This window comes from Lissotriton helveticus, chromosome 7 (genome assembly GCF_964261635.1).
Source record: "Lissotriton helveticus chromosome 7, aLisHel1.1, whole genome shotgun sequence".
Classification (NCBI taxonomy): domain Eukaryota; kingdom Metazoa; phylum Chordata; class Amphibia; order Caudata; family Salamandridae; genus Lissotriton; species Lissotriton helveticus.
In genome coordinates, this window is record NC_136068.1 from 1659671454 (window position 1) to 1659695946 (window position 24493).

The following is a 24493-nucleotide window of genomic DNA, read 5'->3' on the forward strand; positions in this document are numbered from 1 at the left end:
CTTGCGACCACACACCTACACATGTTGACCAAGTGTCTGGGTAGCTCTTGGGTGATTAGTGCACTATACAAATCAGCATACCTTAACACCTACTAGGCATCTAGTTTGTTATGTACATGGATCAGTCACCAAAGTCGGCAGTCCTGCTAAGTGGTATGCCTGGTGACGTGCCCTAAATACGATGCTAAATTGACTAAACGGAGGGGTGTCCATGAATTCAGCTCACAAGTAAATTGTTTTAAACTTGGTCATATTAAATCTGTTGGCATTTGTGATAGTAATTTACAAAAATGTTAATTATTCAGCATGTGGATAAATTATTAAACATCAGCCTATCCCTATCATATTAATACCCATACTGTATTTGCTTTTTGTCTCTGGTTACATCAGTGATGGTCTGTATATGTTCTGTTCCTGCAGTCATCTTCATAATTACTGGCTGGGTGGCTTCCTTTGTCTTCATTCAGATATTTCATCTATGCACATCACTTCTCAAATGTTACGTTATGTTATGTTAATGATGTTTTCTAAAGCGCATGAATCACCCAGGGGCATCTCCGCGCTACCTAATCCAAATTTCCAAGAGAAGTGACAGAAACCCAGAGTGGATCATCAGTATAAAAAGGCTTTCAGATGTTTCCTGAAAATCAGATATGAGGGGGACTTGTGCAGCCCCTCCAGGAGGGAATTCCAATATTTGGGGCCTACATATGAAAAGGCTTTGCCACCCAGAAGATTCCAGTAAATGCGTGGAATCGCTAAGAGGGCTTTACCATTCGATCTAAGATTACATGCTGATGTCAGTTTGCATATTTTAGTTTGTAGGTATTTTGGGCCTGTTTCCCTCATGGCTTTAAAGACCAGACAGCAAGTCTTAAACAAAGCTCTCTTCCTTACCGGCAACCAATGCTATTCCTTCAATAGAGGGAGGGATGGAGTACCAGGAGGACGATTTAGGACCATCCGGGCTGCCGTATTTTGAATCACTTGGAGCTTTGCTAGCTGCGTAGTTCCTACTTCAGCCAGCAAAGCATTCCTGGACTACCGTTCTGCGATGGCTCAGAGGGAGATAGGGGATAATTTTCCTCAGCATACTTAAGCTGTAATAGCATGAGCTCATGATGTTACTAACACTGCTTTTCATGGACAGGCTGTCATCGAGCTGGATACCCAGACTTTTCACTGAGTCCGAGGGGACAGGGGAAGCCCCCAGTTCTACCGGCCACCAGTCGCCCAGCACCAGTTCCTGTTTTTTCACCAGAAACATCAACTCTGTCTTGCCTGGGTTTAATTGAAGACAGGACTCAGCCATCCAACTTGCGATGGCCAGCATTCCTTGTGCGAATCGGGCTCTTTCATCTACCAGATTTTTCCCAATCGGGAAAATCAGTTGAGTGTCGTCTGCGTAAGAGACGACCTCAAACCCGTGCTGTTGCACTATTCTGGCCAGAGGGGCCATATAAATATTGAAGAGAGTCGGGCTTAGACACAAGCCCTGTGGAACCCCTCTCTCCGATGATCTAAATGGACCCATCATAACTTGTTGTTTCCTGTTAGCCAGGAAGTGGACCAGCCACTTCAATGCTATGCTTCCTAAAAGCTCATGGATAGCCACGTAAAGGTAAATGGGTAGTCACGTAAGGGTAACTGAATTATGTGTTTTTGCTATAGTTGTGGCAGATATTTATATTACTTCCAACTGGAAGGCGGACGTCCGTCTGATTTTTAGGCGTGATGAAATAGAATAGCAAGAATATGGTATTTAGGATACCGGTTCCATTTTAGAAACTATTCACTTAAAGAGTATCAGAAGATCTGACATCCATATTATGAATTCCTACCATGTTAACTGTTTTTGTTATATTGCTCTGAAAGTTGATCTGCTATGTTTGGAGTATTTGGTTATCTATAGTAATCGATCATTTGTTTTGAACTATATGGTATGTTGAACCTGAATCAGTGCTGTGACAATCCAAGCCCAATATTACCAAGCATTGGCAAAGCCAATTGGTCTCACCTTTGGGACCTAATAGCCGTGCCATGGGTTTTTAGTAAAGCAAACAGGATGCCCGATGCTGTGCAGGATGGCTAAGGAGGAGAGGGAAAAAAAGCCTATGATATTTGGTTAAACAGGCAACCTGCAATATTTTAGTTTCACTTTGTACAAACCATTCTCTAAATAGGTATCATGTGTCTCTTTTTTGCCTCTAATATTAATGGTTTGTTTTAACTTTGTGAACAAGGAAACAGCTATGGTAGCAGGGTGGCAAGCAGAACCCACAAGAAAGTTTAGCTTGTTTTGGACGTGAGGTTTGGACTTGAGGTCCCGAGATCCTCAGTTGAGCCAGAGCCTGGCATCTGGCTCTAACCTGGTGCTCCCATCTCTGCAGCAATGCATAGAGTTTGCTCTTACTTATAATATGTAGATTATGAATACTAGGAACACATGGGTATGTGTGGCTGTGTGCATATTTTGTATGAGCCTGTCACCCAAACAATACCGTGCTGACCACTTTAGAAGCTTCATACTACCAAAACAAGATGCCTGCCCTCATAAAGTAGCTATTTGTTTATATAAGGATCATTGAAAAACTAGCTTTTCCAAAGCCAAGAGATCTCAAATTTAAAAGGCAAATTCTGATGTGTTTATTTTGCCAAAAAGATTATGCATTGGTGCCTCCAAGCATAAGCGTTCATGCATTTCAATTCTTGCACATGAGAGAGCACAAGTTTGAAAAAAAATGTATAAGTACGCCATATTTACAAGCACGTAGTTAGTTTAAACATGTTTTGCACACGAGTGTTTTATATCCAGGAGTGAAATATACAGAGTGGTTTATATTCAGTAGTGAAATGTATAGAATGTTAAGTAGAGTAACTATAATTATAACGGTGTGAGATTAATGTAGAAATGTTGGAATATATGTGAAAACCTCATGTTCTCATGTTAAAAGAATCATGTCCGAATTAAATGTAACTTTAAAATCCAGTATAATGTGTAGGCCTTAGGGCAATTCACAGCAAACCTGAACGTGCTGCTAAATTAATGTGAGATAAGGTTGACATGGTTCTTCCAAATGTACTATTGAACTTAGGGTTAAAAGTATATGCTTTATAGATGTGTTATTTTAGAAACGTATGCTAGTTAAGAATGTTTGCTGTTTAAATCAAGTTAACGTTTTAAGAGTGCAGGGACCTGCTGCATGTAAATCAAGTAGGCCAGAGCCGATAATGTCATGTCGTGTAAATCGTCATGTGCTCGTTAGAGAAGAGGTCGCGAGGTGTCCAGCACTGAGCTTTGAGAGTGTTTTATGACTAAAGATATGGTGGAGTCTGGAATTTGAGGCCCACTGCAGGATGAGCTGTATGCAGGTGCGAGGGTCCTAATCAGCTCGAATGAAAGGGACTTTGTTCAGTGGCGCCTTGCGCAGGCCTGTAGGAGTTTCCAGGAATTTCAGGGGGTATCAGCGCACTGAAGAAGAAGCCTGGGAACCAAGGTCAACTATAACGAGGGTCTTCAAGAGTACCATCATGGAGTTTACCGCGCAAAGATGTACCACGTGAGGGGCGTCCCAAGGGGCGTTCCTATCAGAAATGTGATTTGGTATTAGGGAAAGAGACCCGGGAGGAGAGCAGAGCAGATGATTTTGGGAGCCTAAGGAAGCGGATGGGTAGGCAGATAGGCTGATCAGGAGAGACCCATTATCAGAGAAGAGACAAAGAGAAGTGCGTGATCTTCTTAGGAAGTCACCACGGCTGACACCTAGAGGGTAAAGATCTTGTTAAGTAGGGATGTCACTTAGTGTAGTGTAGGGACAGACTAACCTTAATTTTCTTTTCTGTAATGACTTTGAGGTTGCAACTTGTATCCATTTTGGCAACCCTGATGGTTTTCGAGCTTGTACTTATTATCTTGTTCTTCAGACTTAGATTATTCAAGAAGTTCATGTTCATAGTGATACCGATATACCTTTTGAATCTCATTTTGAGAAGTTTGTATCTTCAGTTATCTTTGACTTTATATTAAAACTTTTAAACTTAAATTTGGTCAGTGGTCATTTAGAGTGGTGTAAGTTCTCAAATTGATTGACTTATTGCGAGATTACCTTTTACTCCAAGACAGGTACCAACGATTCAGTCGACATAGTATGGGATTTGGTAAGATAATTAGTAACCAGTAATCCCGCGTTAGCAGTTGGTAGCAGAGTGAGGATGGTTATCTTCTTGAGGAAGGTAATCTAGAGAGGTTAGTTTACCCCAAGGCCCGAGACGCCGAGAGACGAGCAGCGGAAGAATCGTGTGCCGAAAGGTGCAGACGGTGCGAGAAAAGCAGCAGTATCGGAGAGTGAGTATAAAAAGGGTCATGCGTGAACAGATTGCGGTGTTTTGTGTTGTATTTGTATTGTAATGTCTTGCGGAGTTGAATGCCTGTAGTGTGAATGAGAGAAGGTTGTGAGCGCGCGCAACCTGGTAAGCTGGTAACCTGGTAAACGGGTGAACTGGTGAAATCTTAAGTTCAGGCCAGAGCTTAAGTGGTTTTGGGTGTATCGAACATCCAGGGTAGTTGTCGACCATAGTACGGAGGTCACGAGGTACCATTGACCGCCGTGGATCCAAGATAGGGGGAGTGTAAGAGTGAGTGTATGAGTAACGGACGCTGGTCGAAAGTTACTGCGTGTGAGTAACCTATCGGAGAAGGCGATTGTCTGGAAGTAAACGGAAAGACATCTTGCCAAGTTAAGGTGACAACTACAGAAAGACTGTGGGCGTACAGTCAAGAAAGGTGATCGCTTGGACGGAAGTAATCATTTTTCAGAGTATGAATGGGACGCGTGCATGACCGAGGAGACGAGCTGAGAAAGGAGGGGAACTGCTGCGAAGGGGGTTAGTGTGACGTTAGCTAGAGCCGCGCTCTGGTTGGGCGGCTAGAGTGACGTCGGAGGAAAGTCGCGTACGGATAGGCCAGTTAGTGAGAACGGCGCTGAGATTGGTGGAGTGTCATCAGGAAGTAAACAAACGCGGAGAAAAGAGAAATCATGAAGTGTTTTAAGTGTTTGAAAGGGATTTTTAAACGTAAACGAAGTGAACATTATTACGGGGAAGAGGCTCCCCCGGAGGGTACGCCAGCTCATTATATGGCAACGAATGTGGGGCTGCATACGATATTGTGGATTGGGGCTTGGAATAAGCTTACGGAAGGGAATGAGGAAATGCAGTTCCCGAGGTACGGGACGTTTAAATTAGAGGTGTTACATCGGCTAAAAGCAACCATGTCCTCATTGAAACCCTCGCCCAGACCAACACAGTTTGAGGCTCTTAATGCATGGATTAAGGCTGCACACGACCGAAATTTGAACAGGCGTCAACAAAGACTGACGCGATCGGTAAGGGCAGTGCGAGATTCCAAATGGGATGAGGAGGAAAAGCGGTGGAGAGTACAGACTATTGAGGTGGAGAAAATGTATCCGATGAGGGAGGTGTCAGGAGGAGGAAACCTCATGGAAGAAGACGAGGAAAGCGAGTCGGAGGACAATCTGATAAACAGATTGTTGATGGATAGACCACCTCCGAGAGTGGGGTTAATAGAAGATAGAGGGCTCGCAAGGGAAGATGGAAATGACATAGAGGGATATACACCACTCCCTATATCGGAATGGACACCTAACAAAGGCGGAGAAACACCTCCAAACAACACTGTACAGAGTGTAGTGGGAAGGTTTGTGGTGCAGAAAACGCCAACCACAGAAAGGGTTGAGTCTGTGGGATTGCCAGACGCTCTTCAAGTGCCTGTTACCATAGGACCCATAGTTTCGATCTATAATTCTGAGAGAGATAGAGGGGAACAACAAAGGCAATTGGATAGGGAAAGGATTGAGATGGAAAGGAGGAATAATGTGACAAATGCATGGAAACAATTGCCAGGTTCGGTAACATGGAACACCCCATTAGACACAACTGTTGGTCCCAATTCAGAACAGGGAGGTCCGAGAGGACCAATGGATCTAAGGGGACCACGGCCAAGATCTTTTTCAGAGTTAAGAGCTGATTTGAGGGAATGGGACGGGTCCATAGTATCTCCAAGTAACAGGACAAGAACAGAACCAGAGTGGGAAAGCAGGGGTAACGGGACTGTATCTCATTGTGGGGCCAGCGAAAGCAGTCAGGGCCGGGAAGGCCAAAGTCAAGAGAATAGAGGGGATGCATGTCCTACAAATCTGAGAGAACAGCCGGAACAAAATACTAGGATTGTAGAATGTGAGGAAATGTCCCGTCTCTGGGGGAAAGGAGGAGATGAGGCGGTACGGGCTTTTCAGAATAGGTTTAGGTGCCTTCATCATACACTTGGGGAAGACGTTCAACATTGGAGAAAGGAGAACAGCGATAGGTCCCGCCACGCCTCGAATAATCAGGAATCACAGGGAAGTAGGGAAGAAAGAGGGAGTAATGGAACATCTTACCCTGCATCCCGTGAAATTAGCCCGGATGGGGAGAGAGGGGCTATGAGGCATGAAGGAGTGTTTCACCACCCACCCCGAGAAGATGGAAAGGCATGGGATCTAGAGAGATGGGAACAGGGGAGGACTCCCTATAATTCACCAATACCTAAACGTAGATCTCGGAGCTGGGATGGGAGAGATGCGGATGGAGGAGCTAAATTGAGTATCTTAAAAGCTGAAATTAAGGCAAAAAGGCTTGATGTTACTAGTTTAAAATCAGATGTTGATGAGATAATAGATGGAACATTGCCTTTGGAAAGGATAGAATTGTATGAACAGGATGAGTTATTGTTCATGGCAAAGGATATTACTAGGAAAGCTAGAGCGTTTCATGAGAAATTGACTGATTTGGCAGACAGGTATGCCGTGGATTTGTCTAGGACAAGGGCATTACAGAGTAACCACAGATTACAGTACGCAGACCAAGATCTAGATGAGAAGAGAACTACTGGATTAAAAACACACATAAGAGAGCTGGTAACAGGGATAAGAGTGTGGAGGGAACTGGATAAATGGGAAGAAAGGTGGTCGAAAAAGGGCACAGTTAGGCGAAGTACAAATGTGATGACCCCTGAGGGAAGGGTAATGCAGATGGAGGCATTCCCTTTGCGAGAAATATCAAACGGAAATTATGTACATGTGCCCTGGAGTAGAGGAGATTTAGCTGCATTTACCAACTCATTTCCGAAGTTGCGGGACAATCCAGTCGAATGGTATAAACAGGTAGAGAGGTTTGTCAAAATCTCGAAAGTATTGTGGATTGATTTGAACACGTTGTTTGACATCGTGGTCCCATCTGATCTGTGGACCCCTTGTAAGACTAGTGTCGAATGGCCAAATGCTGAACCATTGAGGAATGCTTGGACTAATGGACCGTCTGAGATTGTCATGCGAAAGTATGAAAGGGTAATAGCATGGCTGAAAGATAAGGTACCACCACAGGACATAGATTGGGTAAAAATAGACCGAACAAGGCAGGAACCCAAGGAGACAGTTCACGAGTTTTATGAAAGATTATTGAAAACATTCAAGCAATACAGTGGACTAGATGTAATGGATCCCAAAGATATAGGGCAGTTTGTGTCAAAGTTTGTCTTGGGGTTGAGACCTGATATTTGTTTGATGATACAGCAACATTTAATCTGTTGGCAGAACAAACCACTAGATGAGATTTTACGATATGCGAGGTACTGCAGTGACGAGATAGATTCTAAAGCCAAGAATCTAAAGGAGAAATTGATGGTGGTGCAAATGCAGTCCGCTGGGAAGGGTGGCCAGCAGAAGCAGGGGATGGGACGAAAACCAAATGGTCAGAGCAAAGATAATGAAGAAGGGCAGAGACCTAGGATAGACTTTGCCACTTTAAAGAAAACGACAAAGTGTCATCAGTGTCACCAGGTGGGGCATTGGCGACGCGAGTGTCCCTTTAACCCTGAAAATGGAGAGTTGGAAGTAGAAGAGCAGGTCCAAGAAGTCCCAGTGCAAAAGGTGACAGTCCCAAGTAGTAAGGTGGCCAAAGGGGGGACTTCGGCTCCACGGGCCCAATTCCCACAGCCACCGAAGATAGCAGCTGGAGGAAAGGTCTTTAAACAAATGCCTCTGTTTATCGAGGAAGAAAAATGTTATTACATTGATCCATTGACAGGACAACGGGTGAGCAGTGAAGAGGACTGTACCCTCGGGGCAGTTCTAGAAGTGGATCAGAGAGGGCCATTTGTTGAGGCAGAAGTGGCAGGGTGTCCCACTACGTTCTTAGTGGACACTGGGGCTACTCGTTCGACTCTGAGATCAGCGGTAGTTCCAGACTTGCCAATGTCAGGGGAAACAATTCAGGTGGTAGGAGTCGCAAATAAAAGAATGACTAGTCCCTTGACAGAACCAGTGTCTGTGAAAATTGGAAACCACATGAACGAACATCAGTTTGTGGTTTGTGGTTTGTGACTCGAGTCCGGTATGTCTGTTAGGAAGGGATTTGTTGTGCAAATTGAACTGCACCATATACTGCACCCCGCAAGGAGTGGAGGTACAGACTACCGACGAAGATGCTACTTTTAAGGTGGCCAATTCCAAATCTTGTGTAGAACTATATCCTACTCTGACAATAGAAGATCTTCCCCAAGACCTACGAGATGCAGTGGCGTCAGAGGTATGGGATTTCACAGGAGAAGAAATAGGATTGATTAAGGGGGTAGAACCGGTAAAAATATTGGTAAAACCAAATGTTGAGTTTCCAAGAACGCCTCAATACAAATTGTCCCAGGAAACGATTGCGGGAATAAAACCTGTGATCGAGTCAATGATACAGCAGGGAATACTGAAAGAAATCGTGGGTAGTCCTTGTAACTCCCCGATTATGGGTTTGCAGAAACCTAGTGGGAAATTCAGGATAGTACAGGATTTACGAAAGATTAACAACATAGTCGTTTCATGTTGTCCCGTGGTACCGAATCCATCAGTGATATTGTTTCAAATACCATGTCAAGCAGAATGGTTCACAGTGATAGATCTTTGTCAGGCTTTCTTTTCAATCCCATTGGATGAAGAGAGCAGGTATCTTTTTGCTTTTAAAATGGAAGATCGCGTTTTAACATGGTGTCGAATCCCACAAGGATTCACAGATAGCCCATCCATCTTTAATCAGTTGCTGAAAAAGAATCTTGAGAATCTAGTACTGCCACAGAACTCGGTTCTGGTACAGTACATAGATGACCTACTTGTTGCGTCAGAAACAGAGGAAGCTTGTAAAGCAGATTCAATTGCCTTACTGAATCATTTAGCTGAAAATGGACATAAGGTATCTCCGAGCAAGTTGCAGTATTGTTTGACAGAAGTACAGTATCTAGGGCACAGGTTAGAGAAAGGGAAACGTAAGGTGTCCCCGGAGAGGATTGAGGCGATAATGAAAATGAATGCGCCTACAACACAGAGAGAAGTTAGAATGTTCCTAGGAATGGTGGGTTACTGCCGACAGTGGATAGTTAACTTTTCACTGAAAGCAAAGCCCTTACAGAAACTGACGCACAAGGAGGTGAGTGATCCGGTACCATGGGAGGAAGAATGTTTGGTGGCGTTTTTACAGCTGAGAGACGATTTATGTCGTGCTCCGGCTCTGGGAATGCCAGATTACGAGAAGTCATTTTCACTGTATTGCTGTGAGAGAGAGGGATGTGCTTTGTCAGTCTTGGCACAGACCCACGGTAATGCCCGTAGACCAGTTGCATACTTTTCGGCTACATTAGATCCAGTAGCCGCAGCGTTGCCCGGATGTCTCAAATCCGTTGCTGCAACGGGTGTCAGCATTGAAAGGAGCGAGAGTATTGTGATGGGACATCCAGTAGTGGTGTATGTACCACATTCAGTTGAATTGTTAATGACCAGGACGAAGACGCAGCATCTGACCAATAGCAGGCTCACGCGTTACGAGCAAGTTATACTTGCCGCAGAAAACGTGACTCTCAGGAGATGCTCTGTCTTGAATCCTGCTACTTTGATGCCATTACCTACGGTAATAGAAGGCGAAGGATGTGAAGACCACGATTGCCTTGATGTGACTGAACTATGCACGAAACCCAGACCAGATATTGTGGATGAGCCATTGTCTGACCCCGATGAAATTTATTTTGTTGATGGCTCATGTTTAAGAGACGATACTGGTCGGTTGAGAGCAGCTTATGCTGTTTGTACCATTACTGGAGTTGTGGAAGCCGCTTGCCTGGAAGGAGTACATTCCGCACAGGTAGCAGAGATTATTGCCCTAACTCGTGCCTGCATAGCAGGAAATGGAAAGAGAGTCACCATCTACACGGACAGCCAATATGGTTTCGGTGTGGTTCATGATTTCGGGCAGTTGTGGTCTCAGAGGGGTTACATGACCTCCTCTGGTTCGCCCATTCGAAATGGAGAATTTGTGCGATTGCTGATAGAAGCATTACAAGGTCCTGTTGACATCGCGGTAGTGAAGTGTGTAGCTCATACTAAGAATACAGATTTTGTGTCACGAGGTAATAGATATGCTGATGAAGTCGCACGCTATTGTGCGGAACAAAGTTATTCTTTCTCAAAGGTGGAAATAGAAGGTGCAGAAGAAAAGACTGAATTAAGTATGATGTTAGAAACTGTAGACACTTGGGAGGATTTAAGAATAATGCAGGAGAACGCACCTGAAACAGAGAAAAAGGCATGGGAAATAGCAGGTTGTGTGCGAAGTGAAATGGATTTTTGGGTTTCAGCAGATGGGAGAGCTGTGTTACCTGAAGAATTAGCTAATCCCATGGCGAGAGAAATACATGGTCCAGTACATCTAGGAAGGGATGCTATGATGAGAGTTTTTAGGCAGACTTGGTATTGCCCGAAATTCAGAATAGCAGCAGAATCAGTATGTAAGCGATGTGTTACTTGCCAACAGCTGAACGTAGGCAAACGAACACCAGTCACACTGAGTCACATTGGGAGGTCGGGGGGGCCTTTCAATAGAATGCAACTAGATTTCATCGAAATGCCAAGAGTCAATCGCCTTCGGTATGTGTTGGTGATTGTATGCGTATTTTCCAGATGGGTTGAAGCGTACCCTACACGTAGGTGCGATACACTCACAGTGGCTAAATTGTTGCTCAGGGAGTTGATACCGCGCTTCGGGGTGCCTGCCTCTTTGGAATCTGACAGAGGAAAACATTTTAACAGCGAAATAGTGAAGATGTTGTGCTCCACACTGAATATCGATCAAAAGCTGCATTGTAGTTATCGACCAGAAGCTTCAGGAATTGTGGAACAAGTGAATGGCACTTTGAAGAATAGATTGGCTAAAGTAGTGGCATCCACATCCTTGAGTTGGCCAGATGCTCTTCCTTTAGTGCTCATGAGCATGCGCAGCACACCTGATAGGAGGACAGGTCTCTCTCCCCACGAGATCCTGATGGGGAGGGCCATGAGACTTCCTACAGTTCCAACTACTGCTCTATTGAATATTACAGATGATCTGATCTTGGATTATTGTAAAGGACTGTCTGACGCCATCCATTCTGTGTCCCTTCAGGTGCATGCGGCTGAAGTTCCAGCAGCGAGGAACCTGTGTCATGACCTGAACCCAGGGGACTGGGTCTTAGTTAAAAAACACGTCCGGAAGAACTGCCTAGATGTTCGCTGGCGTGGGCCCTTTCAGGTAATCCTGATAACGAACACCGCGGTGAAGTGCGGGGGGCTGCCAAATTGGATCCATGCATCCCATACTAGAAGAGTTCCAGCACCTCTAGAAGGAACAGCTCCCATCCCAGACGAAAGCCCTGAAGTGGAAGAAGAGTCGCAAGAAGGGATTGAGGCAGCTGAGGGGGTGTCAGAAGAAGTTGGGAACGCAACGGATTCAGAAGAAGAGCAAAGGCAGGACGGCAGTGAGACAGAAGACGCAACTGAAGGAGAGAGCAGAAGTGAATACGACTCAGACCCGTATCGGAGCGACCAAGAACCAAGTGAGAGGACAAGAAATAGGAGAATAAGGCTTGGAGCTGCCACTTGGCCAACAAGGAGAAGAAGGCTAAGTTTGAGGTCGGCCCAGGAAGAAACGCTTACTCCTATATCCGAAGACTCGGATCCAGAAGAAGATATCCAGGATCAAGCCGAGGAGGGTCTTAGAAGATCAAGGAGGGTGCGAGTGCCTAGTAGAAGATACTCTACTCCCGACTGGACCTACCTCGTTGCAGATGTCTGGGAGACACAGAACAGGGAGGATCAGGGAAGTGGAACTGATCAGAACTGACCCGATCATCACAGTGCAAATAAGGTTTCTACTGCCAGGAGCGGAGACCGAAAGGTTGCTGACACTCAACATCGTTCATCCTGCTCTCCTGAGTGGAATAAGAAAATTGATTTTAGAGACAGTTGAGTTTCCAGTTTGCTGTTCATGATATCCAATATTGGAGGGAACTCTTCTTCGTTTGGAAATGCTTGAGCGAGTAGTAGAAATGCTAGGAGCGCTTATTGTTGTGGATTAATACCTTATTGTGAATGTCTTCAAAGGGGCGCAGAACTGGAAAGGTGAAGAAAGTGATCTTGATTAGAACGGACCCCTTTGTAATTGTGGATGTAGAACTGATAGTACCAGGAGTGGAAATTGAAAAAACGCTAACTCTCAATTTTGTCCGTCCACTTGTCTTGAGCGAAATAAGGAGAATAATCCTAGAAAAAGTTGACTTTCCATGTTGTGGGACGAACTGCCCAGAACCTGAGGGAATGATACTTCGGATGGACATTTATGAAGACGTAGTGTCACTCCTTGAGTCATACATAACTTCAGACGAAAATAAGACTGTTGAAAAGAAATTGTAAAATTGTTGCAAGATAACCTAGCGCCGAGTGGAAGAAGAAAAGTGATAGGGGTTTCATTTTAGTGGATGGAGAAGGGCTAGGGTTGTCTATTTTCTACTGGACTTTGAACTGTTTTGCGGAAACAAATTGTCAAGCTTCCAAGTGTTCAAAGAAAGACATTGCAAGAGAGAAAGACTTTGTTTGAAAAGAAGAGGAAGTGAATGCTGGAAGAAAGTCAAAAACTACACTGTTTGAGAACATGGAGGCTGGCAACCCGAACCGCAGGGCAAAATGTATAGCTGTTACACTTTTAGGAGTAGTGGTTTCTCTTATAATTTTAGTGGTAACTGTTTCATTCCTAGCGGGACACGAAGGGGATGAAACCGCAGTTAAGGAGGATAAGGGAGTATCAACACCGAAAACTACCATTATTAAAGAGAAGGGAAACATCAATGAGAAAGACAAAGCATTGTTAGATGCAGAAATAAAAAGGCTTCACACCGACGAGTCACAGGGAAATTACAAGTCAAATGCTTATGCTAAATTGCTTTATGAATATGTTGATGCCATGGAAGTGAAGGATTGTTACGTTTGTATGCAATTACCAGCTTCAGTGGAGGAGGGTATCAGATACCATCATCTTCCGTTGACATATGGAATAACGTGCAGTTTATTGTTGAGCATGTTTTATGGACGAGAAGGATTCGAGTATTATTTCTCGAATTTCGACTCGACATTGCCAGAGGTTCCGAATTTCAAGCATTTGAACAAATGGGACTACTACAAAAGCGAAGACAGACTACACAAATGGTTTATTCCATGGAAAACGTTAGATACTTCACATGCTCGAAGGAACAATCTGACTTGTCAAATATCAGAAGTTGAGAAAAAGTTTATAGCACAGGTAGATACTAGATATAGGAGGCAGAAGATTTTGAAAGCATCAGGACAATGGGAAACAGATTGGACCAAGGAGGAGAGGGCACATCAAAGAAAAGGTAGTATTGGTCCAATTGCTTTGGATAAGGATAAACGGGGAAAACTGTGCATTCACAGGAGTTACTCATATTATGAAAACTTTTATGTAGGTCAAGTCCATTGTGAACATGCCTTTCAATTGGAGTATTACTCTAAGAACTTTATGAAAGGGATGCAAGCAATACCAAATGTATATTTTGTATGTGGAAGATATGCCTATGTGAAGTTACCAGATAATTGGTACGGATCATGCTATCTGGCTGTTGTCTTCCCTAAAATATATCATGTTGAGAATTTAGACACGCCTAAGAAAGAAATATCAACTAGATGGAAGCGAGGGCTGGGTGCAGCAGAGGTAGTTGGAGATGTACTAGGTGCTGCATTCCCTTTCTTAGGATTGATAATGAATGACATTAAGATCAGGAGGTTAGCTACAGTCGTAGATAGGCTATCTGCTAGTACTGCAAGATCATTGATGCTGATAGAAGGTGAGATGCAATCGATTAGGGCGATGGTTCTTCAGAACCGACTTGCTTTAGATGTTCTGTTAGCAAAAGAGGGAGGAGTCTGTAAGGCCTTGAAGGTCCAGGAATGCTGTACTTACATTCCAGACAATTCAAAGCCTCTAGAGAAATATATACAAAACATCACTGCCATACACTACGAAATTGAGGACCTGGCAAAGGTAAATGTGTGGGAAAAAGTAGGCCATGGAATGGGTAAAGTTGGAAGTTGGTTTGCCAACTTAGGAAAGGGTATCGTTTGGTACATACTGAAACCCATCATCATAATTGTGATTTGTGTAATCACTTTGTGGGGATTGGTGCGTTTGTATCAATGTTATAGAGCAAATAGGTTACAGAGAGCTATGAAGAAACAGGAAGAAGAGTTGACAGCGATGCAGGACACTCAATATAAGAGTCTGAAAGCATTAGAGAGTATGAAAAGAGGTGGAACTGCCCTGTCTTCACTTTAAAAGGGTTCTACATTTTTAGTGTCTTGGTGATGATGACCCCTGAAGGTCATCAAAGGGGGGACTGAGAGAGCACAAGTTTGAAAAAAAATGTATAAGTACGCCATATTTACAAGCACGTAGTTAGTTTAAACATGTTTTGCACACGAGTGTTTTATATCCAGGAGTGAAATATACAGAGTGGTTTATATTCAGTAGTGAAATGTATAGAATGTTAAGTAGAGTAACTATAATTATAACGGTGTGAGATTAATGTAGAAATGTTGGAATATATGTGAAAACCTCATGTTCTCATGTTAAAAGAATCATGTCCGAATTAAATGTAACTTTAAAATCCAGTATAATGTGTAGGCCTTAGGGCAATTCACAGCAAACCTGAACGTGCTGCTAAATTAATGTGAGATAAGGTTGACATGGTTCTTCCAAATGTACTATTGAACTTAGGGTTAAAAGTATATGCTTTATAGATGTGTTATTTTAGAAACGTATGCTAGTTAAGAATGTTTGCTGTTTAAATCAAGTTAACGTTTTAAGAGTGCAGGGACCTGCTGCATGTAAATCAAGTAGGCCAGAGCCGATAATGTCATGTCGTGTAAATCGTCATGTGCTCGTTAGAGAAGAGGTCGCGAGGTGTCCAGCACTGAGCTTTGAGAGTGTTTTATGACTAAAGATATGGTGGAGTCTGGAATTTGAGGCCCACTGCAGGATGAGCTGTATGCAGGTGCGAGGGTCCTAATCAGCTCGAATGAAAGGGACTTTGTTCAGTGGCGCCTTGCGCAGGCCTGTAGGAGTTTCCAGGAATTTCAGGGGGTATCAGCGCACTGAAGAAGAAGCCTGGGAACCAAGGTCAACTATAACGAGGGTCTTCAAGAGTACCATCATGGAGTTTACCGCGCAAAGATGTACCACGTGAGGGGCGTCCCAAGGGGCGTTCCTATCAGAAATGTGATTTGGTATTAGGGAAAGAGACCCGGGAGGAGAGCAGAGCAGATGATTTTGGGAGCCTAAGGAAGCGGATGGGTAGGCAGATAGGCTGATCAGGAGAGACCCATTATCAGAGAAGAGACAAAGAGAAGTGCGTGATCTTCTTAGGAAGTCACCACGGCTGACACCTAGAGGGTAAAGATCTTGTTAAGTAGGGATGTCACTTAGTGTAGTGTAGGGACAGACTAACCTTAATTTTCTTTTCTGTAATGACTTTGAGGTTGCAACTTGTATCCATTTTGGCAACCCTGATGGTTTTCGAGCTTGTACTTATTATCTTGTTCTTCAGACTTAGATTATTCAAGAAGTTCATGTTCATAGTGATACCGATATACCTTTTGAATCTCATTTTGAGAAGTTTGTATCTTCAGTTATCTTTGACTTTATATTAAAACTTTTAAACTTAAATTTGGTCAGTGGTCATTTAGAGTGGTGTAAGTTCTTAAATTGATTGACTTATTGCGAGATTACCTTTTACTCCAAGACAGGTACCAACGATTCAGTCGACATAGTATGGGATTTGGTAAGATAATTAGTAACCAGTAATCCCGCGTTAGCACACACAAACGCATGCACACAGTGTTTATTTTGGAACGGGATGAAAAACATTCAAAGGTGACTTCCAGTTGCGCACATATTTTACGATTCATGGCTAGACATGTGTTGTGACGCACCAGCAGCCATTTTGGCTCTTTATTTTACAATTTCAACATGGCTGACGGCCATTGAAGAAAGATAAAGCAAAACATATACACAGAGCGCAAAACATAAGCGAGCAGCCTATTGGCAGGCATATTGCTGTTGTCGGCCTCTGGAAAAAAACGATAATAAAAAATTGGGGATGGGCAAATAAGGATCAGGGCATGATATGTGGGGCTGGGTCGCACCAGAGTTAGAAAACAAACTCACCAACCAGTGAAAAGACACTTTCATTTATAGAACTAGACCTATTGGTTTTGCCACCGAAAGGCCAGACTTGCCTCTGTGTGAGATGCTTGGAACTTTGGGTGCTGTTCCGCACTCAGTCAGTGGAGTATTTTGGAAGTCAGTTTAATTCTCTGCATGGACTTTGATTTCCCCTCCCTATAGGTATGGGTCATAATTTAGTTCTCTATATTTAAAATAGATTGTACTTGTGTGCTTGAGATTTTGCTTGCATGTTCTTCATAAAAAAAAACTGATGAGAGTTTGAAAGGTTTAAAGTCAGTGTAAACCACAAAAGCACATCAGAGAGAGATCTGCGTGGTTTACACACCTTTCTATGCTGCGTTCTGATTTTCAGGGCCCGAGTCAAATATCTAAAGCTGGCCCTTCATAGGAAGATAATATCTTCCAGAAATTATTAAAAATGGCTTGTTGGGAAAAAGAAGGCACAGCATGTTGGCGCTATCTATAGTGTTAGCTACTAATCCACTAATAAGCACGGCAGCTTTGTTTGTAAAATCTATAAATAAATGTGGCAGGGTAACAAAGTATGGGCCTGGGGAATAATGTGTCGCCTGCACCCCCTCTTCTGACAAGTCTGCTGATTTTATATGTCAGTTAAACATATTGGATTAAAGAGAAATAATTGCCTGTAGTTTTAAATTGATATTATGATAATGATACAGACATGCTTTGAAATCTCAATGATGACGCGCTTTGGGACCAACCTCCATCCCCACTTAACTGCAAATTAATGTAACATGCACATGCGCAGAAGCTTTTGGAGCAGGGTAGTTTGCTGTCACCTCGTTTTATTTCTAAAAAGTTTACCGGATCCTTTTAAAATCTCTGCAGAGACTATAAAACATGCATAGATGTAAGAGGGACCAAATCTGAGGGAGTGTCTATGAGAGGGAGTGTGCGTGTGTAGGACATTCAGACCGATTGGTTTTACATAAGCATGTAACCTAGCTCATACATAAGACGGACGCATAATTGCCTAGTTTATAGCTGAGGCGTGTTTTATGACAACTGAAGTCCATTTCACTGAGCTCATCTGCTATCTGGGAAGATGTCCCAGAAGTTGAGGCCAGATCCCACCTTTTCTAATAGAGTTATATAGTGCATTGGCATCTTCTAAACTCTCCTTTAACAACCTTTTCCACTTCAGAAATACAAACACGGTGGTGTAATTCCACATAACACCCCTTGGCAGCAGCATCAGCAGAGGGACAGGAGAGACACGAGTGACTCGGAGTTAAATAGGAGTGGTGCAGCTAAATTCACAGATAACCAGGCTAAACAATGCTCCAGGTGAGGGACAAACACGAGAAGGACAAGGCAATCCGTTCAATAAAAAGCAAGTAAAGGAGAATGACAGTAATGCTAACCAATATTATGCAATAGACAGGCTCTAAGCTCACTGTAAAATCTGGTAAATTGGCAATAAGTCTTTTTCTACCAGACATCTGTGCTGTTTAGTGGGCCTGACGTAAAAATCTGGTCTCCCTGACCCTTACACTCATTGAAGTGATTCTTCCTAGATGTAGACAATTCAGAGAAAAATATTTCTTCAAACCATATTTATTTAAATGAAATGACATTATTTTCTGTCATATGTAGCATTAATCTCTGTAGTAATTTGATCCATTTTCGATTCTTCTTGACTTTTACAGTGAGAAGTTGATCAAAATATGTTGTAATGGACACAAGTTTCACCCAATGGCTTCAGAGCACTGAGAGGTTTCTCAAGACGTATGTAAAATATAATATACTCAAGTGTAAAACAAATATATTTTATTTTTTATTTGTTTAGCCCTTATGCTGTGTTTTATTGCCCATCTGATCTTCTTTAGTGTTGTGTTGTGATTGCCTTGTCAAGGCGCCAGGACGCCCCTTTGCTGGGGCAGCTGTGCGCGGTATAAGTAAAAATATAACATAACATTACTTTTTCATTGTCATTCTGAGAGACATTAAACAGTGTGATGATTGGCATTTCCGGTGCATGACAAAAATGTCCAGAATAAAATTAAGATCATGCAAAATAAAAAGCAAAGTCCATTACTTAATCCCATATACACCCGGATGCTATTGCGACACTAGTTTTGGCAATGAAAAACTCTTTTTAGTCTCAAATGTCTATCAAGCAAATGCAATTACACTTAAAACATCAGAAATCCTTGCACAGTCCATGTGTTGAGGTTGACGATCTTGATTGGTATGTCACCAGCCAAAGGAAGGGGGGATGGGTGTGTGTGTGTGTGTGTGTGTTTCTTCCTCCCCCCCCAACATAGTCATGCTGATTAACTATAGATCTAGTCCATCATTAAAATGCATCCACCTCTAGATGGTTTTGTATTTGGACCCTTATTACGAGTGTATCGGTTAGTTGCGAGGTGTGCACCGCAATATGCAAGTTGGCCCCCAAAACCTCATAACTGGGTGTTATGTACCGAAACCAGTAAAGTTCGACTGAGCCGGGATAGGTATTATCAGGTGTAGTAAATATTGAGACTATTATCCCATCAGACACCGTGATAATGGATGTCTAGAAGGAAAGAACGGGGGAACGCTACAGAATTTACCTACATTGTGCAAGTGGCTGTGGGTCAGCAACAAGATAGAGACGTAAAAATAACTCCAGAGATTGCATTCTGGGACAGAGGTCCACTGCACTTAAAGGTGCACTGTGTTCTGAATGCCGCAGGCAATGTCATGCGAAGTTTGCTCCACCATGCCAGTCTTAAAGTTACAAAGTAAGCCTTAATGTGACTGCCCAATCCGTGAGACAAGCTAGTTATTTAAATAAATGCTGCCCACTGACAAAAAGAAGAAAGGAAGGCAAGTGGCTGCTTCCAAACTAAAACGAGGGCTGAAAGTTATGGGTGGGAGAGAGGCTGGGGAGGGGGTGGAGCTAATGAGGTGGGAGTTTAGCAGTGGGAGCAAAGCGTGTGCCCTGCCATAGCAGCCACAGTGCATGCCTCTGCTCACACCCGGCGCCAATACTCTATGGAAGTGAACTTTTCAGAAGAGGTGGGATACGCACCCAGATTTAGCTATTTGCAGGCTACGATTCTTATAAGACACATGCAAAAGCCAATCAAATGCATGGGATGAGTCAGACCTCCACAAAGTAACTACAACAGATCGCCTCACAGTGCAAGCGGTGACCAGACTCAACCTAAAAATGAATTGAAAAATATATGCTATAGTCTGATTTGGGGAGTTTGAAATTAATATGCATCATGTATGTAGAAGCAAGGAGATGAAGTTGTTCATGTGTTCATATGCATCGCATTTTGCGATGCAGGGCTCGCAACGGAATTCATTTTATTAATTAAATTGTTTACTTACCTTCAATTATCCATACTCCAGTTTTTAGCACCCCCCACCCTGCCCTCCCCCGCATCTCCGCCCCACCGAAACTCCCTCCACGGGCCGTGGCTGGAGGGTGGTAGACCCAAAGTTAGAGAAATTAGCATCATGCAACTTCAAGACCCTTCACTCCACCTGTGACCTTCCATTACTGGACACCACCAAATGTGCCCCATGTCTGCACCAGCCATACTGCTTAAATGATTTTTTCCCTTGTAAGAAGGACTGACTACATAGTGCTTGCAGAAAGCCTTCTGCAATCTGCATACATTTGAAATTGATCCAGACATTACGAAAAGAGCCACAACATTCTTCAAGGCTATACAATGCTACATAATGTATTCGACTTGTGATTCACCTGCACATTTTTCTGCCCTGGTGTGCACACAAACCTTTCAGTGTACTCTTCCTAATCTTGTTTCCCATATAGATGAGCCCCAGCCACCCCAGCAGTGGCCTATAGAGCTATGTAATGGCTCATAAGACTTTCCCAGGAACTACAGATTGTACAGATTTGTGGTGGAGTGTGTACCTTGACTACAAACAACACAAACATTATCGCTTGCATGCACTTGTGATGTAGAACACTACTCAGCATAACACAAAATGCCTTTTTTTTAAAAAAAATTGGCTGAAGTCTTCATTGATGTGTGACTCTTGATAACAAGGGCACTACTATCATGCAAAGGGTCACTGCAAATTTTCATGCAGCAATATGTTGTATAAAGTTTAGTACAGCTTGACCTGAGTGTGTGCAGCTGCACAATTTCCCGTTAAGTCTAGCAAGGATTACTGTTATTGGTTCTGCCACAGGGCCAGATGACTAACGAATTGTTAAATGCACCTATAATAACTTGATCTGGAATAGACATTATATACGTACACTTCATGTCTATGCCTACAACAACTGCATTTCTGAAATGCATTTTGGTAAGGTTTAGGGTAATCTGTCATGAGCAGACACTGCTTTCGGAGATACAGCATATTGCCCGGGATTAGTTTATGAATGACCCCTAACTGATTGTCAGCGTTTTTGTATTTATGGTTAAAATATTACGGTTTGTCAACACTGAGCACGTCTACTCTTCGTTGTGTGACCGCTCTAAAAATACTAGTGTTTTCTAACAAAGAGTTGACCTAGTCCACTGACTATGCAGAGCAACTGCGCACAGAATGATGTTGAGAGCTTATAGTCCCTGCATCTGATTCAAATTGCTGGTGCATAATGTCCAAAGTATTGCCTTCAGTATTGTAACCAAAGTATTATCTGCTATTCTACCCTAAACAACTTAAATTGCACCCAAAGATGATATCTTTGCAAACAATATTTAGGACAAAATATTTCTATCAGATGATATTGTTGTTAATGTTATTCTGACATAGAACCAATCTACAAACCACAAATCGATCTACAAGATTGCCAATATATCATAGAATTTGGAAACAACTTTTTCAGCAATGTGAGCTCTGTACTGTTCCCCATTGTTTACTCCTTCATAAAAGGTCTAAAAACTTTGCCGAATACTTTTGTGCAACAGACATTTTAAACAAGTTCAATTACTTAATTGCTCCATCAGGGTCTTCAGGAAGGTTCTCTTGGATCCTAGAAAAAAAAGATGAGACAAGTCTTCATTCACTTTTTTTTCTTTTTTATTGATTGTTAAAACGTGACATTGACATATCAGTCAATTGTGATAGGGTGAAATATCCACCATCATTTTTGGACATTAGTCTGCACCTAAGAAAGCTAATGTTGGAGTTGGTGAAGTTTTCTTCAAGGTGTATCCTCTTCTACCATTTTCATTATTACATGGATATATGCTACAGGACAGGAGACTACTGACTATTACCATCTTAAAAAAAACAGACTGTGTGTCACCTACTATAACTGCTCTAGAAATTGCGAGAATATTTGGAATAGTGAGATGAATATGTCACAAATGAATGCTGTGTTAGAGCACTAGTATTTCTTTGTGAATTACACCTTACATAGGTTAACTGGTCCTACATATATAAACAAACTAATGAAATTGATCTAAACATTCAGTAATTATAACAGGAAAGGTCTTTGATTTTGATCAGTCATAAAGGGACTGGTTCGAGAATGCTAGAGCGGTGTAAAATATTTGGGATATACTCTACAAAATGGGCTATGCTGATTATATAGAACCATTAATCATGCAATAATGTTCACTGTATAGATCATGCAGTTGATTCCTGTACCTAGTGCCTAATCTACAACTCAGAATTGAAAGTCCTATTCTTTTCAACGGACCATATATTAGCGAATAATGCAGAAAATGTGTCAAAGCATATTGGGAGACAATGAACAGGAAGATTAACACATTTACCTGTTTGAACATACTGGCTCTTGAGAAAGATCCTTATCATCCCTAAAAGAAAAGGCAATTAATGGTGTTTGAATAAGCATATTTATATTTCAGTGATTGACAAAACTAATTTCAGCAGCATGGATGTCTATGCTCATGAGAAACCGACTTTAGAAGTTCGGAAAAGCAGTATCATATCAAGAGAGTGTGCCATATTCTAAACTTCTTGAATGGTATCCCCCATTTGCCTAGCACCAGCAACAACAATCTGGTCTTCGATCAGGGGCAGATCGACATTTCTCTAATGCTTGTGGTGATCCTCAATGTTGAAAGAGTGACCAACGCCAAAGCTTAATTTCTCCAGGATTTTCCAGGTTACACTCTTGTGATGATAGTTGATTTTGAATATTGGCGTTTAAGAGGGATTACAATTAATAGGATGAAAGAAGGGAGGACTCTTTAATGATTGTACCAAATAGCAAATACTAGGGATAGAGTCATATCCAAGAAAACCTGATGATTAAGCTGAACAACGTTGTATCAAGCTAAAATACATCTCAATGTCCTAAACAGTTTGAACTATATCATCCCCTCTTTTTACAACAGGGAGCCCACTGATTGCCAATGAGCACCTGCTGACAGTTGAAACATATGACCGTAGCATCCATCACAGCTCTGGAATATGCAAATGACTACACCACACATGGAGCTCTGTAACACATGTCTTTATTCCCCCGCATGCAACCCTAAACTGAAACAACTGTGTCATAAACTTTGACACACCCAGAGATGCCCCAAATACCTCCCAACTGATTGCATAACTCTTTATGGTGTGTGCATAGGACCTCAAGGGTTCAATTGCATATAATCACACAACACTACACCTCCCATTTGTTAAATTAAAAATACAGACAACATATATACATTAATGAGTTGGAGAGGTGCTCTCATCAATTGTCCAGATCGAGTAGTATGAGGTAAGGAGTTGCACTGTCATCTGCCATCATAGATATAGACTCAGATGCTTGACATGGGCACTCAGGTGGACTTGTTTCACTCATAAGGTCTGGAGCCAACAAACATGCTTGAAGTGTGACAAGCCTCTCATAATAGACTTTCCAGGACGTTGAGCGATCACCATATGTCCTTTAGTTGTCACGACTCTCAATGGTTAAGCATCAAACGGAGTGTCAGTCTTTTGCTCTGTTTTTGTTTGAATAGGACCATGTCCCAAGCACATTAGCACTTATTTGACTAGACCTTCATCTTACCTTTGCGAGAAGTGTCTGTAACACAAATCTCGTCAGTGTCTACTACTCGGCTTGTGGTCAATTGTGGGAGCTTTGCCCCAATGTCTCTACCAAATAGCAGTGTGGCAGGGCTTTCACCTGTTGTAGATTGGGGAGTTGACTGATAGGAACAAAGGGATGGACATAAGGTTGACTTAGGATTGATTCCTTCAAGCGCAGCATGTTAAACAACTTTCTGTGAAGCATCCATCACAACGAAGGCAATGCATCATAACGCCTTTACATCGCAACTTTTACAATGTAGGTGACATTACAACGCATGCCATTACAACTCATGTGCCATTACTATGCATGCCATTACAACGCATGCCATTACAACGCATGCCATTACAACGCATTGTAAGTTGAGTAATGAAGGTAAGTGAGGTGAGTTTTTAGTTTTGATAATTTTTTATATTTGGGTATTATCCAAGTATTGTTTGGAATTTGGGGTTTTGGGTGGGGGATTATTTTAATATTTTATTGTTAGTTGTTTTTATATATAAAATTAATACCTATAAAAAAAATTAAAAAGGCAAGGCTCCCATTCTCAGAGATCGGATGCTTGGGAAACTGGATGTGTTATAATACTCAGGTATTAAATCAAATTTTTGTGAATTCATTAATATTTAGTTCACAAGCTTGTAGTTAAAAAAAGATATATATATATATATAAAAAATATCAAAGGGGTTGGTGTATTAATACTAAAGTTTTATTTTTAAAATGGAATATTATTTAAAATTTAGATTAGTTGTTATTATTTTTAAATACATAATATGTATCTTAAATATAATATATTTAAACAAGTAAAATAAATGTGCTTTGCACTTATTCCCTGTGACGGG

General features: G+C 42.2%; 1 protein-coding gene across 6 annotated transcripts in view; it reads right to left on the reverse strand.

Annotated features, from left to right (window-relative positions):
• LOC144770647 (E3 ubiquitin-protein ligase TRIM39-like) overlaps positions 1 to 24493 on the reverse strand; it is a 299133-nt gene that overhangs the window by 130491 nt on the left and 144149 nt on the right. For all 6 annotated transcript variants that reach the window (XM_078655353.1, XM_078655350.1, XM_078655355.1 and 3 more), the window contains 2 exons: positions 22380 to 22421; positions 21590 to 21631 (listed from right to left, as the gene is read on the reverse strand). In XM_078655353.1, the coding sequence (XP_078511479.1) occupies positions 21590 to 21631; positions 22380 to 22421 (84 nt within the window). The remainder of the gene's footprint in view (positions 1 to 21589; positions 21632 to 22379; positions 22422 to 24493) is intronic.